The sequence below is a fragment of the Lepisosteus platostomus genome, chromosome 3, assembly GCF_059453375.1.
Source record: "Lepisosteus platostomus isolate fLepPlt1 chromosome 3, fLepPlt1.hap1, whole genome shotgun sequence".
Classification (NCBI taxonomy): domain Eukaryota; kingdom Metazoa; phylum Chordata; class Actinopteri; order Semionotiformes; family Lepisosteidae; genus Lepisosteus; species Lepisosteus platostomus.
The window spans coordinates 791,060-806,211 of NC_142613.1; the positions used below are offsets into that span (position 1 = coordinate 791,060).

At 54.9% G+C, this 15,152-nt stretch overlaps 1 protein-coding gene across 1 annotated transcript; it reads left to right on the plus strand.

Annotated features, from left to right (window-relative positions):
* The first annotated feature begins 909 nt into the window (after positions 1-909).
* Positions 910-4,980, plus strand: vgll4l (vestigial like 4 like). Its single transcript, XM_088623640.1, has 5 exons — positions 910-1,259; positions 2,702-2,861; positions 2,963-3,224; positions 4,401-4,488; positions 4,584-4,980. The coding sequence occupies exons 1-5, from the start codon at positions 1,193-1,195 to the stop codon at positions 4,829-4,831; spliced, it is 825 nt and encodes a 274-aa protein (XP_088479766.1). The 5' UTR covers positions 910-1,192; the 3' UTR covers positions 4,832-4,980.
* The last annotated feature ends 10,172 nt before the right edge of the window (positions 4,981-15,152 follow it).

A 15,152-nucleotide genomic window follows, 5' to 3' on the forward strand; every position in this document is an offset into this window, starting at 1 on the left:
CTTGACGGAGGCCTAGCCTGAGTCAGACTAAAGCCCTTTTCCTCTTGCTCATTCCCTCCTCGGAGAGAGGCTCAGGAGCCCAGGGGTGTCTGACCAGTCCGGTGAGCCTTCGGAGCCCCTGAACCAGACTGGGTACGCTTGCTGATCAGGGACCAATGAAACAATGGTTTCAATGAAGGGAGATGATGTCTTTGAGAGCAGGAGGGTCTTTTGATTTTTGGGGCATGGGGTCTCTAAATGATTTGATTTGAAAAATCACCCATTCAGCCGATCACAAGTAGATTATGGACATCGCTGATTTCAAGTCAGTAGGATGGATCATTGAGCTCTGGAGACGCCTCTTGTAGCACATCTACCACCTCACTGTTGAAAGCATTTCCAAAAGATTTGCCATATATTTCTAATAAGATTGCAGACAACAATGCTTCTCCTGGGTGATTTCCCAGCTGAGGACGCTGTGAAGCCGTGTCTTCTGCTGCAGGGGCTGGTTTCAGCCTGGGCAGGATATCGAGCTATAAAAACTACAGGAACAAAATCATGATGTTCTTCAGGGGTGCCATGGGACTGTACAAGCTCAAGGTCAGGACCTACAGCTCTGTAGTGCTCAGAAGAGGCTCTGTCGAGCACCAGCAGATCCATCTATCTGGAATCAGAAATAAAAAAGGCGCTGCTGTCTCGCTTGAGGTATTTGTACCAGCTGAAACCTGTCAGATCTGTTTAAATCCCCGTTTTCTGGCTGTGCTGTTTCTTCATGGGGGGCGGGGGACACCCGCGATTATTGATCTCACACAAGGAGGGAAGGAGCCGAGATCAAAACAGAGCGGATGACAAAGAGAAGGAGGGGAGCGCGGCGATTGGCCAGCGAGGAGCCAATCAGAAGCCAGCCGGGTTTACTAATACCTGCGGGCGCGTGACGCTCCTGACACACGGCCATTCGCAGGCGCGCGCTGGCCGGACCCCCGACCTCATCCTCATCCTCGATCTTCAGCAGGATCTCGGTCTTTATCTGTCTCCGTTTGAAAGTTTCCTTAATCCAGTCTTTTACATTTTGTTTTTTGCTCGCCGTTGTCGAGCTTGCGGCTGTGGTCTGGTCCGTGTTGCAAACTTTCCCCAGGAAGGATTTTATTAATTTAAGTTTTTGAAAAATTTTTTTTTTGCTTTTTCTATATACGAGTTAAATAAAATCGGCGGGATGGCTGTAACCAATTTCCACTACATCACGCGCATGAACAGTGGATTCAAAGTTTACATCTTAGAAGGTAAGTCATCGGAAGCGCTACTATGCGTTTGAACTGGACTCAGCAGGGCAATGTCACGGTATCTGGTCAAGCGCGTCGGTGTGGAGACATTACTGTTCCTCTATATATATTGAAAGGAGCAGGTAAAGGGTTATTTCCTGCTGAAAGGAAAAGAAGATGCGCACCTGAAGCGCAGTCCTGGCGCCCGGAGGAGCCCTCCCCTCGCGCGACTGCACGGGGCTGTCGGGTGCGGACAAAACCCCTTAAACTGAACGTCTGTTCTAGTCGGTATTCCTGCTCTGCCGAGAGGACAGTGCGCTGCCCTGGTGCAGCACAGACCGGCCGTGACGCTCACACGGGGCTCGGAGCGCAGGGCAGCAGCTCAGGACCTCGTTCGCACCCGAGCGTCTTCCAGCTTAAATGTGGTTTGGGAGAACTAGGTGCCTTCTTGATCGCGCGTTGTGGCGTTTTGGACTGGGAGGGGTGGTCCGGTCGGCTGCCCGCTAGTTCCCCGCAGCGCTGTAGAAAAGGACTTGGAGATCTTTGAGCCGGGAGTCTCTATCGTTACACCGGGAATATTTAAACGACAGGCGTGTGTGAATCTACGCCCGTGCGTACTGGATGGGTTAGGAGGGCGAGGGAGGTTTTGATGAGCAAGGCTCGGCCCGATGCCGCGGGCTGTTCGGACCAGGGCCTTTCGGACGGCGGGGCTCGGGACGGCAACAGCGCTGCTCGCCACACGCTGAACTGCAGGACCGCGCTTAGTCCGGAAAGTTCAGACTGGGCCAGTCGCCTGCACCCGTCTGCGAGGAGTTCCGTCCGGCCGAGCGCCCCGGAGTGCTGTCCGTGCAGCCCGAGGGTAAGGAGGTGACCCTGCGTGCTTTCTGGCCGGATTGACCCGCCCCCGGTCCTCAAACAAAGCCGTTGCGGGGGGGGGGGGGCGAGTGTGTTCCTGGGGGGCGAGTCCCCGTGGCTGTGCGCGAGGTGACCTGATCCAGCCCGCTGCTCGCTCCTCTTTCAGCGCGCTGCAGTGAGACGCGAGACGCCTGACATCTGCCGCTCTGCGACTTGGAGACAAGGGTTCTGGTCTGCTCTGGCGGAACCTGTGGGATGTTCTGTTGATATGAGATTGGTCTCGGTAATCCAGCAACTAGACGGGGGGAGGGGGGTTAATTAGTGAAGAGTGTCTGGTTTTATCCTGAGGGGTGGCGATTGATACTGGTGCAGTGAAGCCATTGTGGAGGTCGTGGCTCGGAGCTGACCGGTCTGCGAGTCACTCCGCTCTGCCGGGCCCAGCGCCGTCTCCCCAGGCTGGCCCGTCCGCGCTGACACCTGGTGTGCTGCAGGGCGCTGGTCTCAGACAGCGCCAGCTCCACGCCTCCTGTCGTCGCTGCTGCTCGGGACCAGCGTGCGTGCGTGCGTGTGCGTGCCGTGAGCTGACTGGCCTGTTTCTCGCTCCGCAGGGCAGCCCAGCCTGAGGACGGAGGACCGGTACCGACACCTGGCCCACAGGGCGGGCGTGCCGCCCGTCTATCCCATCAAGCGCAAGCACAGCCCCGAGCGCGGCCCGGCGGTGGAGGACCGAGCCGTGAAAGTGCGCCGCTCGTCCCTGGCCCTCATCTCGTGAGTGGAACCCGCCGCCGCCCGGCCCGATTCTGTAGAGCCCGGCCAGCCCGGCCCGCTGCTGTTGTGACGTGTTGTGACCCTGTGTTTGTGCCCCCCAGGAAGGAGCGGGCGCTGTTCGGCAGTGCCACCCGCAGCTTCCAGCGGCAGCCCAGCCTCAGCCCCGCCACGCCGCCGCAGACGCCCACGGTGACCACCACCACCAGGAGCCCCGCCCGCCGGCTGCCCAGCCCCCTGTACGCCGGGCCTCCCATGGACGAGCCGCTGGCGCTCATCAAGAAGCCCGGCTACTGCTCGCCCACGGAGGGCACGGTGCCCAGCATGGACGCCAAGCCCCACAGCCCCACCACCACCCGGGTACAGGTGAGTCCGAGCGGTTTCTCTGCGCTGGCACTGTGGTGGGCGCCGTCTCCGAGCTCGGGAGCCCAGGGCTGTAGAGAACACAGATGAGCAAGCAAATAGCAAAAGACACCACTGGTTTGCACACAGTCTAGGACCTGGTGCAGCAGGGGTGCCAGCTGATCATCATCGGACTGGTTCACAAAACGAACCATTAGTGGGCAGCCGTGCCCAGAGCTAAGAATCAACTACCGTGCCCTCAGGACAAATCATGGTGTTGAGCAGCAGTTCAGCATCGTGCATCGTCACAGCCTGCGGTTCACCCTTTCAGTGGGTTTTCATGAGGACAGAGCCGAGACTGCTGACCGGAAAACAGGTGAAGGTCAGCTCTGTGCTGGAAATAGAAAAACAATTACTGCTGTTGAGTCTGAAGGTGTTGACAGCAGGAAGAGTTTTCTACTTCAGTGCAGAGCAAACCTTTATTTATTCCTTTACAGGCGATGCTGCTGACGCAGGTCCCTGCTCCGAGCTCTTCACACAGGGAAAAATAGCTCTCAGACTAGGGACTGTGACTAGGGATTGTACATCTTCCACAAGAGACCCGCCCTTGGCATGGGTCACCAGCTGTGAGCGCCCAGTTACCGGGAATGTGAACAAACCGATTCCTGTCAGACGCAGGAAAGATTCCCGTAATGCTCCAGGAGTTGAGTGTGCAAAACATGAGATTGTTGCCTGTCAGGATTCGTCCTTGGAATGCCTTGGGGGGGAAATGAAATCGTTTCCTGCAGTGCAAGGCTGTGGCCCGATCCTCTCAAACGGCCTCACAGGAGCTCCGAGCCGTGTTTGAAGTGAAGCACGTAGAGATGTGCAGGGAAAGCTGCAGGTCTGTGCTTGTACCAAATATGCGAGCCGGCTGGATTTCTGGAGAAATGTGAGCAATGGGTCGAGGAATGCAGCCAACAAGCCCAAACAGACAGCGCTGTTGCATGTGACTCCAAGGAGATGGCGCTGTAAGCAGAGGCTCTCCTCCCATCTGACCGGACTGCTCAGGCCCCTCAGCGCTGAGCGGCTCCGCTCTCGGAGGGCCAGGCGTCGCTGAGCGCGGCTGGCCGCGGCACTGCCTGGCGTTTAAAGCCGACGTGTTTGCGTGAAGAGCCCTCTGCGCTCCGGTACTAACGGGCTCCCCTGCTCTGCCCTCAGATCCGGCCCTCGGTGATCACCTGCGTGTCCTCCAGCGCCCGGGCGGCCAGCTCGTCTCCCGAGGTCCGGTCAAGCCCCTGCTCTTCCGGTGAGTCCCCACGCCCGCGCCCTGGCACGGCCGCCGGCCCTGGCACTCGGGCCCGGTCCAGTCTAACTCCTCCTCCTCCTCCTCCTCCCCTGCAGCCTCCTCGCCCCCGGCCTGCGACCCCGTGGTGGAGGAGCACTTCCGGCGCAGCCTGGGCCTCCACTACCGCGAGGCGGACTCGAGCGCCCTGCCGGTCAGCGTGTCCGTGGACGACCACTTCGCCAAGGCGCTGGGCGACAAGTGGCTGAAGCTCAGGGCCTCCTCGCCCCCCGGCAGCCCCAGCTACGGCTCCTCGCCCAGCCGGGGACACAGCCCCCACAGCCCCGCCGGGACGTCCTCCCCGTAACCCGCCGCCCGCAGGAGGGGCCCCTGAGCCGGCGACGAGGACGCTGCTCGGACTGCATCGCGACGGGGAGGCGGGGGCTGCCTGGCACGCTGTACTGTTCACCCCCCCGCCTGAGTGCCCGGAGCGGGGGGCAGGGGGCGCCGCTGGACTGCCACTCAGCCTGCCCCCGCGCCACGGCCACTGCTGCCCGTGTGGAGAGCCGCAGGCGGGGGCTCTTTCACCCCCGGGAGAGGCCTGGTCTTGACCAGACGCAGCAGAGGGAGCTGTGTGGAGCTCGAACCCGCAGCAGTTTCGCAGTTGAGGAATTCGCTTGCGTAGACTAGTTTGCCCAGGATGCGCTGGTAGTGACGGGCAGAGGACTTTTCCGGTGTTCCGATGAACCACGCCGATGTGGGTTTGTGGAGAATGTGCTTCGGTAGCAGTGGTCATGTTTCAGTGAATTAAAAAAGCCGTTTTGATTTTTTTCCCCATGTGTAGCCAATCGGCTGTCTGTGTGTTTCTGAAGTGACAGTTGGTCCGCTGTCTCTGTGCTCAAGGTGCCAGCAGCTCTGCTTCTCCTCAGAGCTTAGTGAGCCTTTTGATTTTGTCAGCTTATAATCGCAGATAAACGAGCAGATGTGTTGCCTGTCTGCTCAATTACAATCACCCCTTTCCTAGTACAGACAGGGAAATCCCTCCCTGAAATCAAAGATTTTAAAGATCTTTAGATGTAATTCAACCCCCTCCACACCCCCAGGGGCAGCTGCAGATTCACAAAGGAGGACGAGAAGCGAATTTAAAACTGCCTACATGTGGCATCTCCTTTAGGCTCTGCTGGGCTGTTACCCAGTTTAAGCAGTGCCTGGAACCCAGGCCTAATCATGTTTTGAGATGGCCTTCTTCGCCCAGTAAGAACGATCTCCACCATGGTCTGCCCAGCGGTTTTTAAGCGGCTTAAACTCAAACTGGTGTGAAAACAGACGGTAGCTGACAGGCTTGAGTCAGGAGCTGCTGTTGCAGGAATGCCACAGGAGACTGCCTCTCCCTTCCTGCTGGAGGGATTCAGCAGTACAGAAACATCTACTGTGTCGCAGGACAAAGCCCTCACTGTGTTATTAAAGCACGAAGGTCACCATATCCTAATAGGAAGAAAGTCTCAAGCCTCTGCAGCACTAGATCAATAGGAGTGATTGATGGGGACAGTTTGTAGAGCAAAGGAGCAGACCTTGACAGCAGCTCCTGAGCTGTAAGCCTATCCAAGAGGCATGACCTTTGAACTGGGGGGGTTAAAGTGGGGAGAGCAGCCTGCACAGAGGTTTGCACAGATTGATCTTGTGCCCTCACGCCTGAAGAACGGTGCCTGTCATGAAGAGGAAGGAGTAAACAAACTGCTCACTCCCTGAACGGAAAGGCGCACGATGTCTTGCAGACCTGCTGCCCTGCGCTCCTCTCAGGGGACCAGTGTTCAGTGGGTACCAAGAACTGTGTGTGTGTGTATATAGGAGCAGGAGAAATTTAGTAGCAATTTACAATATTTACCTACTTTTACACTTATTAAATCTGAAACATCTCTTGTTTAAAATGGTATCTGCCAGAATTCGGTGTCAGTACGTTGGCTGGGAAGAAGCGTCGTTTGTGGCCCTGTACTTTAACTGAACAGAAAGCTACACGTTGTGGAATACGATCTCCTTTCTCTGCAGTTAAAGCCACCCTGAACTAAACCTTCGGGATGTTCTGTGGCTCACTTGATCGCCGGTGTTGAGCTGGGAGAGGGGCGTGGTGCTCCGGGCAGGTCTGGCAGGCCCTGGTGCCAGCTCGGTCCGCGGTCCCTCTTGCCTGTGGGGCAGCGGGACCTGTGGCCCCTGTCGCGAAGATTTCATAGAGCTTTCCCGAGCCACGGACTTGACTTGGTGTTTCACTTGGGTTCCTTTGGGGAAGTCTGAGGGATGTACTGGAGTTGTATGTTCCTCCTGTTTCCTGATTTACTCTGACCTTGCTCCTTTTCTGTGTGTGATATTTATTACAAGCCTGTCTGTGTTGGTAAACAAAGTGGAAATGAGTACTTTTTTAATAAAATAAACATGAATGTTTGTATAAGCTCTCTTGTCTTCAAATGTGCGCTCATACTGTGCTGACACTGTGCAGGGCACACGCCTTGTGCTCTCCACTGCATTCTGTGGCCTGTGCTGTCTCAGGCTCCTCAAGCTTGTGCTTGTCAGCACTTTTCACTCCAGTTTGTAGGCTACTGGCTAAATCAAACACTGCTGCATTTCCTGACCCTTTTACCAGTCTAGAAATATTTGCCTCCCTGAGAAATAAAATAAGCACACATTAACAGTATAAGAAGAGGCAGGTATTTGGGACATTTGTGTACTTGTCAGTAATGCAGGACCTATCAGGACTTCTGCCATATCTCCACAGTGATGACTAGGCTGTCGGTTCCCCACGGCCACAGCCCCTCTGGAAACCTCCTCCTGCCCTGAAGTGAAACGGCTTTCACACGTTCCCCACCTGGTCTGGGGCTGGACCGAGGCCTGGTCTGCGCGGGGAGCAGCTCGCAGGGGCAGAGTGGACGGCTGTGGATCCTGTCCTGGCCTGGGGAGCCCGCTGGAGACGTGCAGCCCGGGCTCCTTGAACACATGGTCACACCGGCCCAGCAAGCAGGACACACTCGGGCAGGGAGGCGACTTGAGAAACCTTGAGAAACGGAGGGACACGGGTACGCCACCGGCGTGCGAGAAGCAGACTAGCGCAGGGTCAATGCACACAGAGAGTGTGTGTCTCTGAGCGAAGCCAGGTTTCCTGACACAGGAGAAGAGATGTCCTAGTTCACCTGACGGAGACATTTCTGAATTTCTCAACATCTCTTCTCTTGGCCAGAATCAGTGAGCTAGAGATCGACAGACCCCAATCTAAAACTGCCAGTAATACAGTTGGACCCAAAGATGTGGCTTTTGCAGTACTGTATACCTACAAGACTGATCACCCTCTGGAGTTAACTAAACTAATAAAATTGCAAAAAACGCAGTGATTTCATTGCAGCGGTGTGGACTGAGTCACCCTGGGTGCCCAGGACCAGCACTGCTGACGTCTCTGGGAGCTCAGCTCCGGGGTCCCTGAGGGCTCATTTCCAGACAGCATCACAACAACAGGGGGAGTGACGCAGCCCTGAGGAGGCTGGGAGCAGCAGGCAGGGCCGGCTGATGCCTCTGTTAGTCACAGGCGGAGCAGCTGGGCGAACACCCTGCTGCTGAGTGTTTTCAGCGTGCAGGTCAGCGCAGGGAGTGCCGGCTGGTGTTGTGCAGACAGTGGTGTGGAAATCAAAGTGTCGGGCTCAAGTATGCAGAGAACATGCCCCAGCAGGCCGGGATCTGAAGGCCACCTCATTCCCACCTCCCGAGCAGAGCTTTCCCAGGCTGCAGGCAGGGGTGAAGGAAGGCAATAGGTGAAAACATCTACATCTACCTTTACAGTTCCTGATTTACATACTGCAGCACAGGAAAGAAAACAGATTGAATGTCTGATAACCTGCTGCTGAGAGCTGACAAGCGCTTCACACGTCTGCTGGATTTTGGTTCTTATCACTGAAAACACTAGCTGTGGAAAACACTAGCTGGGCGCCAGGCGTTGTCTACAATGGCTCCTACAACAACAGTTGTCCATCAGTTCCTACGCAATATTGTGAAACAATACATTACGCAAATCTTAAAATAAAATGATATTTTAAAAACCTGAATTTTGAATTCAACTATTCTCATTTCCTGTCCGATAAAGTCTTTGCATTCTGCCAGGAGTGCTAGTTTTCCCTTGAGGGAGCTCAGAGGGGGTTGATGTTTCTCAGGTTCAGACACAGTCAATAACCAGGCTGAGAAGGTGATACTTGTACAGAGACAACCTTCCTCAGACAGTTTGGGATTCCCTGTACTGTTCTGCACCCTTTGATATAATGCCAGCATTCTGCATGAGCATCTGCATCAGGCCCTGCTGGGAGCACACTGCCCGCCACACAGATGCTGTGGTGTTGATGTCTGCTCTGGGTTATGCCAAAGCTGCTCATTGTATTCTGTCAGTCTGTGTGCACACCTGTGGTGGAGGAGCGGCCTGTTGAAACTCTCCCTTCTGAAAAGCCCAGTGCTGGGGCCTGCAGGCCCAGATTCAAGCCTGTTTGGCTGCTGCGGTTCCCTGGCAGGTCCGAACGAGGACAGAGTCAGGCCCCGCCCAGAGGCCCGGCCTGGCCGGTTCGGAGGGGGAGAGCGGGACGGTGTCCGGGCTTGCAGGGCGCATTCCTGTCCCCATCGCTCACATTGCTGCGCGGAGCTGTCGGGGCGGAAGAGCCGGGTCCTGCACAGGCCTGCCCCAGCCTCCCAGCAGCCTACCGCCTCGGGCAGAGCCACAGCCTGTGAGAACCTTCTCCAGCCCCAGCAGCCCCAGCAGCGACAGCAGCGACAGGGAGTTCTGGTTTGGGAAGAAATGATTAAACAGCAAAACAACGAACAATTAAAAGATGAGCCAACCAAACCTGCAGGTTTTTTTCATTTTGCAGGAATTACGTCAACCTGCACTCACAGATGCCCTTTAAAAGTGGCAAGCCAGGAAAATTTCCCAGGAGCCGGTTGTTATTGCGGATTTCCCCGCAGGCATTGTGTGTTTTTTCACGTACTCCCACACTAGCCCTGCGACGATACTAGATTTAAAGAAACGAAATAAAAACTCTGAGAGTGTCTTGATGGAGTTCAAGATCATGATGCTTCGATGAGGGCAGTGCTGATCACCAGCAGGCTCCACGGCACAACCGCTGCTGCGATACTGTCGGTCATCTGTCCTGCGGATTCACATTTGAAGGGACCCTGTTCTGTTTTCCTGCTTTCTTATTCCCTGATCCATAATCCTCCTCCCGTGCAGGAGCACGGCCAGTCAGCGCCGATTGGGGGGTTACAGGGCACAAGGCGGGACTCACATATTTAGATCATAAGCACATAAGCAAGGAGGCCCTTTGATCCAACTAGTTTGTCTGGTTTTTAGTTTGCCCATCTGTAAGTGAGAAAACAAAAACGGATCAAACAAGATCTGTGTTAGATGTTGCCTTGTCAAACAACGTGACACTGACTTGACAGAAACTAAAATAAAACAGAACACAGGTGACTTGAATGAAAGATGAAGACTAATCAGTTTCCAGCCCATTGAGAAGTGATAATAACTTCCACTTGAACAGTGTTTTTCACCTGCAAAGGATCCCAAACTGCTTTACATACAGGTGAGAACCCAACTCACCTCTCACTACAGTACAGCCTCACCTGGGAGACACACAGTGGTCATTCTGCACCAGTAACCCCACCTGGGAGACACACAGTGATCATTGTGCACCAGCAGCCCCTCCTGGGAGACACACAGTGATCATTCTGCACCAGCAGCCCCTCCTGGGAGACGCACAGTGATCATTCTGCACCAGCAGCCCCTTCTGGGAGACGCACAGTGATCATTCTGCACCAGCAGCCCCTCCTGGGAGACGCACAGTGATCATTCTGCACCAGCAGCCCCTCCTGGGAGACGCACAGTGATCATTCTGCACTAGCAGCCCCACCTGGGAGACGCACAGTGATCATTCTGTACCAACAGCCCCTCCTGGGAGACACACAGTGATCATTCTGCCCCAGCAGCCCCTCCTGGGAGACGCACAGTGATCATTCTGCACCAGCAGCCCCTCCTGGGAGACACACAGTGATCATTCTGCACCAGCAGCCCCTCCTGGGAGACACACAGTGATCATTCTGCCCCAGCAGCTCCTCCTGGGAGACGCACAGTGTTCATTGTGCACCAGCAGCTCAGGGGGATGAGAGAGTCACCAAGTGCACCAAGTGAATTAAGGGGATCTTCAGGGAGGCCAGACTTACAGGCCCAGAGAAGAGTTTCGACAGCACAGTGGGGCTAACAGGCAGAGTTTCGTTCAATCTTACAAACTGGGGAACTGGTCAGCTCAGGGGTGTAAGGTACATCTGTTGCAGATCACGATGCAAATGGACTTGATTAAGTCAGAAGCCACACTGCAACGAAAGCTGTAGGTTCTCAAACCCTTTCCTTCAAATCGCTCGACATAACACAGTGATCGGCAGCCCTGGCTCCTCTTCGGCAGTGCTTTATCCTGCGTCTTCATCACCTAGTGAACTCCTTGGTCAAGGCTTAATAAAATAACGAAGGACAGTTAATTTCAGTTTGAAACCCTTTCAATATTGCACTGGCTCACTCCGTGATTGAAGCAGAGCACCGTCTGACGGACAGTGGAGTTCTGGGAAGACCATGGCAGGGAAATGGCAGAGGAGTGGCCGGGCCGTGCCGAGATCACGGCCACAGCTCCCCTGACGGGGGTCTATCACGCACCGAGAGCATGTCTTCCCAGCCTCCGGCTGTTAGAGCCGAACTTCCCTCCAGCAAAGCAAAACACAGGGAAATATACTGGAAATATGTTCACAGTCATGCTCACAGGCACTGTGTAACAGGACGACTTTCAAAATTGCTCTGCTGTTCAGCTTCAGCTCCACGTTTTCTTCTATCATCACATAAACCCGACATTGAATCTAAGATTCCAAAATGCTTGGAGTGAAGAAAAGAAAATTGATTTTTCACTCTACATTGCAAGGCTGTCGATTGGTTTGCCAACAGCAGCTTTAGAAAATCAATAGAAATGCTTGTGCTCTTGGAGCACAGAAATGCTTCAGAAGTGGTCTTGTTATTCTTTTCACTGTGAGAGAGAGAGAGATGCACAGCAAAGAGGGGGGAGAGCAGAGAGAAGAGAGGGAACAGAAGCAGATCTGGAATGATCTGACAGGGAGGGACACAGACACCGTTTCCCTGAGGCAGGAGCTGTGGCAGGTGCCGCGGAGATGCAGCGCTGAAATCTAAGCGAGAAGCTATCAAGCGTTGCTGTGGGTGCCATGATGTCAGGACACAGTACACGGCACTCTGCTTCGCTGCCTCTGATCTCAGCTCTGAAGCTGCTGCCCTGCCTGGCTCAGAGCCACAGAGGGACGGGGCCAGGAGTACCTGTGGGGGCCCACCAGGTGTGTGCGGGGGCGTGCAAGCCTGCAGGGATCGTGTTTGAACCTGAGATTGAGTTTCCTTGCTACTTCTCCTTCCAAACACCTCCCCCCCAAACCCCCCACCAATTTACTGACACCTGCCTCCCGAGCTTAAATCCTTTGGCTTTGAAGAGCTGCTGGAAAAATTGAATGCCTTCCTTCTCAACTTCCAGGGTGGGGCATGGCCGCTGCCCTGCCACAATGCTCAAAGCACCGCTCAAGTGTGAAATCAACATCCCTTCACAGGCCGGGCTTGATCTGGCTCAGGCTGGGCGCAGGTGTGGGGAGCTCGTGCTAATTAGGAGAACATTAACAAATCTTAAAGGGCCATTTCCTGGCAGTTCGAATCACACAGGTACCTGATAAACTCCTATTTCCGTCAGTCAAAAGGCAATCCCAGCTGATGCAGAATGTGGATTGATCACACATAAGTGTCTGTCCATTGTCAAATGAAGTGTATTCTAAAACACTGAGGAACTGGTACAGAATAGACTAAAGATCACAGACAAGAGGAAGCGATACCTGCATGCTAATGTCTGGACATCGAGACGGGAGGGAACCAGTGGGTCTGAGGCTTCACACACAGCATGGAGTTTCCCCCAACACCACTGCCTGACGTTGAAACAGCATCTGCTGCAAAACAACCAAGTCAAAAGACTGAGCTGCACATAACGGCAGGCCAACAGACAGATCCCTGCTTACCTGTTCGACCAGATATTATTTCAGATATTTTTGCCAGATAAATAAAGAAGCTGAACAGGTTCTGCAGTATTACAACTGGAGAAACATTGACACCTCAGAATACTGGAAAATCAGGTGTGCAAATAGGTCAACGTGGCTGCACAAATAATTATTAGAGCTACTGTGAGTGTAGTATGTAGAAATCAAAAATAATTTCAGTTTGTGCCTGATGTCCACACCCTGTGCAGCGCTCAGCAGATCCCCGCAGTGCAGCAGTGGAGTCTGCATCCCCGCTCTCTGCCCAGGCTGATGGGGTTAGCGAGCACAGGTGAAGAGGCAGATGGCTGGGATTGTTCACTGCAGCTCTGCAGGACTGAGGTCGCCTTAAGCTGAGTGGAGCAGGAACGTATTGTATGTTTTCGCAAGTAAAAGGTAAAATCTCATTCTCCTTGATGCAAACTGAGGGTGGCACAGGAATCTGTAGACGTTTCTTTCAGTGGAGATAAGGTTCAAATGGCGCAGCTGGTAAAGGAACAGCCTCACTTTCTGTGGTTTCAGGCAAGGCTGAAAATGTCACAGGTGCCCCGAAAATGGTTTTGTGCACTTTCCTGCTCACGGGGCACCCTGCAGCCCCGTGCTGTTGCCTGGGGAGTGGCTCAGGACACTGGGGCAAGACCAGACAGAGCTTCTGCCACCCTGTACCACAGTCCATCTGTAGGGTGTGACCAGTGCACTGTCATGCTTTTCCACATGTGTGGGCTTTCACCACCATCCTGCTGTCTTTTACTGCTTGGTAATCAGCTTCTACCACAACACACACACACCAGCGTCACACGGCTCCACATCGCTTTGAAGGCAGTGCTGCAAATCTGAGATGTTCGCAGGTGCCATGTACAGTAAAGTTGATTGATCTGGTGAATTGATTCGGGTTCATTATTGCGGGACAGGGTAGTGTTCCCGGCTCGGGTGTGTGTGTGTGAGCCTGGCAGCAGTGCAGATCGGTTGTCAGGCTCAGCTCGAACTGTAACCCGATGGTGCTGTCGACTCGGCGGCGTGACTCATCACGTGTCCGCCCAGGTGGGGGCAGGGTTTCAGCTCCGCTCCGCTCCCCCCCCGCAGTGCGGCTTGAAAGGGGCCGCTCACTCCCCAGACAAGGACTGCAGCAGAGGAGGGGGCGTCTGGGTTACTCATGTGGTTTCTTTCATCCGGGCCGGCTGCTGGTGTTTGATAAGAGGGATGGGGTTCACGCCCCGAGGGAGGGAAGATTGTGAGGAGAATGGAAGGGAAGAAAAGAGGTGTTTGGTTAGCTGCTGATGTCTGGACTTGAAGATGTCATCACTCCTATTCTGATTGCCAGTCAGTGTTTCTGTGGGCCCAAGGGTGGGAGGGCAGGCAGGGGGGAGCGAGGAGCAGCCAGAGGAGAGAGCAGGAAGACACGAGGGCAATCAACAGCCTCTGTGAGTTTGGAGACTGGAAATGGAAAAGAGAGGTACAGGCCATTTCCATGGAGCAAATACACCCCAGGCTCCTCCTCCTCCCCACGTACAGCATCCTTCCCGACTAAACTAGACCGGCAGTCCAGTCCAGCAGCAGCTCTGCAGGAGAGCCTGGGACAAGGGCGAGGCGCGGGAGGCCGGGCCGGACTGAACCGGACCAGCACCTTCCCAGAGCACCCCAGAGAAACACCGGGAACATGAGCACAGACAAAGAATCAGGAAAAACAACAATCGCAACATAAAATTCCCAGAAACGGGGGAAAGATGAAAATAACCCACAGAGAAAGGCAGCCAGGTGATGAGTCAGAGCGGCGATATCCAAGAGGAAAGCGGAGGGGGAGGAGAGGGGCAGATATTTGAGGCAGGGCGCTGGGGAAACCGGTTGGACAAGGTTTTGGGAAAATATAACGTCTGGCGGGCTCGAGGGCTGACGTGTTGAGGCAAGGTCACCTTAGACAGGTGGCTGGGCTGTGGAATTCAGTGCCGCTGGGCAGCCGAGATAACAAGAAATAAAGGGGAAAAAAACAACAGGAGACATGTTATTCTGCCATTGTATCCACCGAAATGCTACACTCCCCCTCTGCACCCCCGCGTCCCCTGGCCGAAACCCTATCCCTGCCTGCTCCAATGCATCTCTCCCAGCACAAAGAGCAGCAGACAGCCTGTCAGGCCCCTCGCCCAGCTCAGCCTCCGCCGCTGATGGGAGGGAGTGATTAGCGCAGGTAACGAGGTCAGGCTTTCAGACACCGTGCGTGCGTGAGTGTGGGGGGCTTTCACACCAGCTGGTCCCGGCTGGAGGCAGCGTGCCCAGGGGGCTGAGGTTTCGGCAGGTGTGTCTGGCTCCCAGTGGCACTGCGGGGGCACTGCGAAAGGAGAGTAGCCCTGCTCTGCCGGTGCCAGCGAGGCTCCCTGGTGAAGGGGCTCCCACTGTTCTGAGCGCGGACGGCCGTGCTGGTCCTCCACTCGTCCCCGGAATCTCCCCAGATCGCTGCTCTGAGCTGGCGTGGGACGTGCTGTCCCATGGCGACATCTTGTTTCTGCTGTTTATTTATTATTGATTACTGCGCACATTGTGTGAAAGCGTTGCCTGTT

Bases quoted from the DNA above. Each gene is read 5' to 3' on its own strand.
- vgll4l (XM_088623640.1), top strand. From the start codon at position 1,193: ATGGCTGTAACCAATTTCCACTACATCACGCGCATGAACAGTGGATTC. The intron at 3,225-4,400 runs GTGAGTCCGAGC...CTCTGCCCTCAG, and splicing joins CCACCACCACCCGGGTACAG to ATCCGGCCCTCGGTGATCAC. The intron at 4,489-4,583 runs GTGAGTCCCCAC...CCTCCCCTGCAG, and splicing joins GTCAAGCCCCTGCTCTTCCG to CCTCCTCGCCCCCGGCCTGC.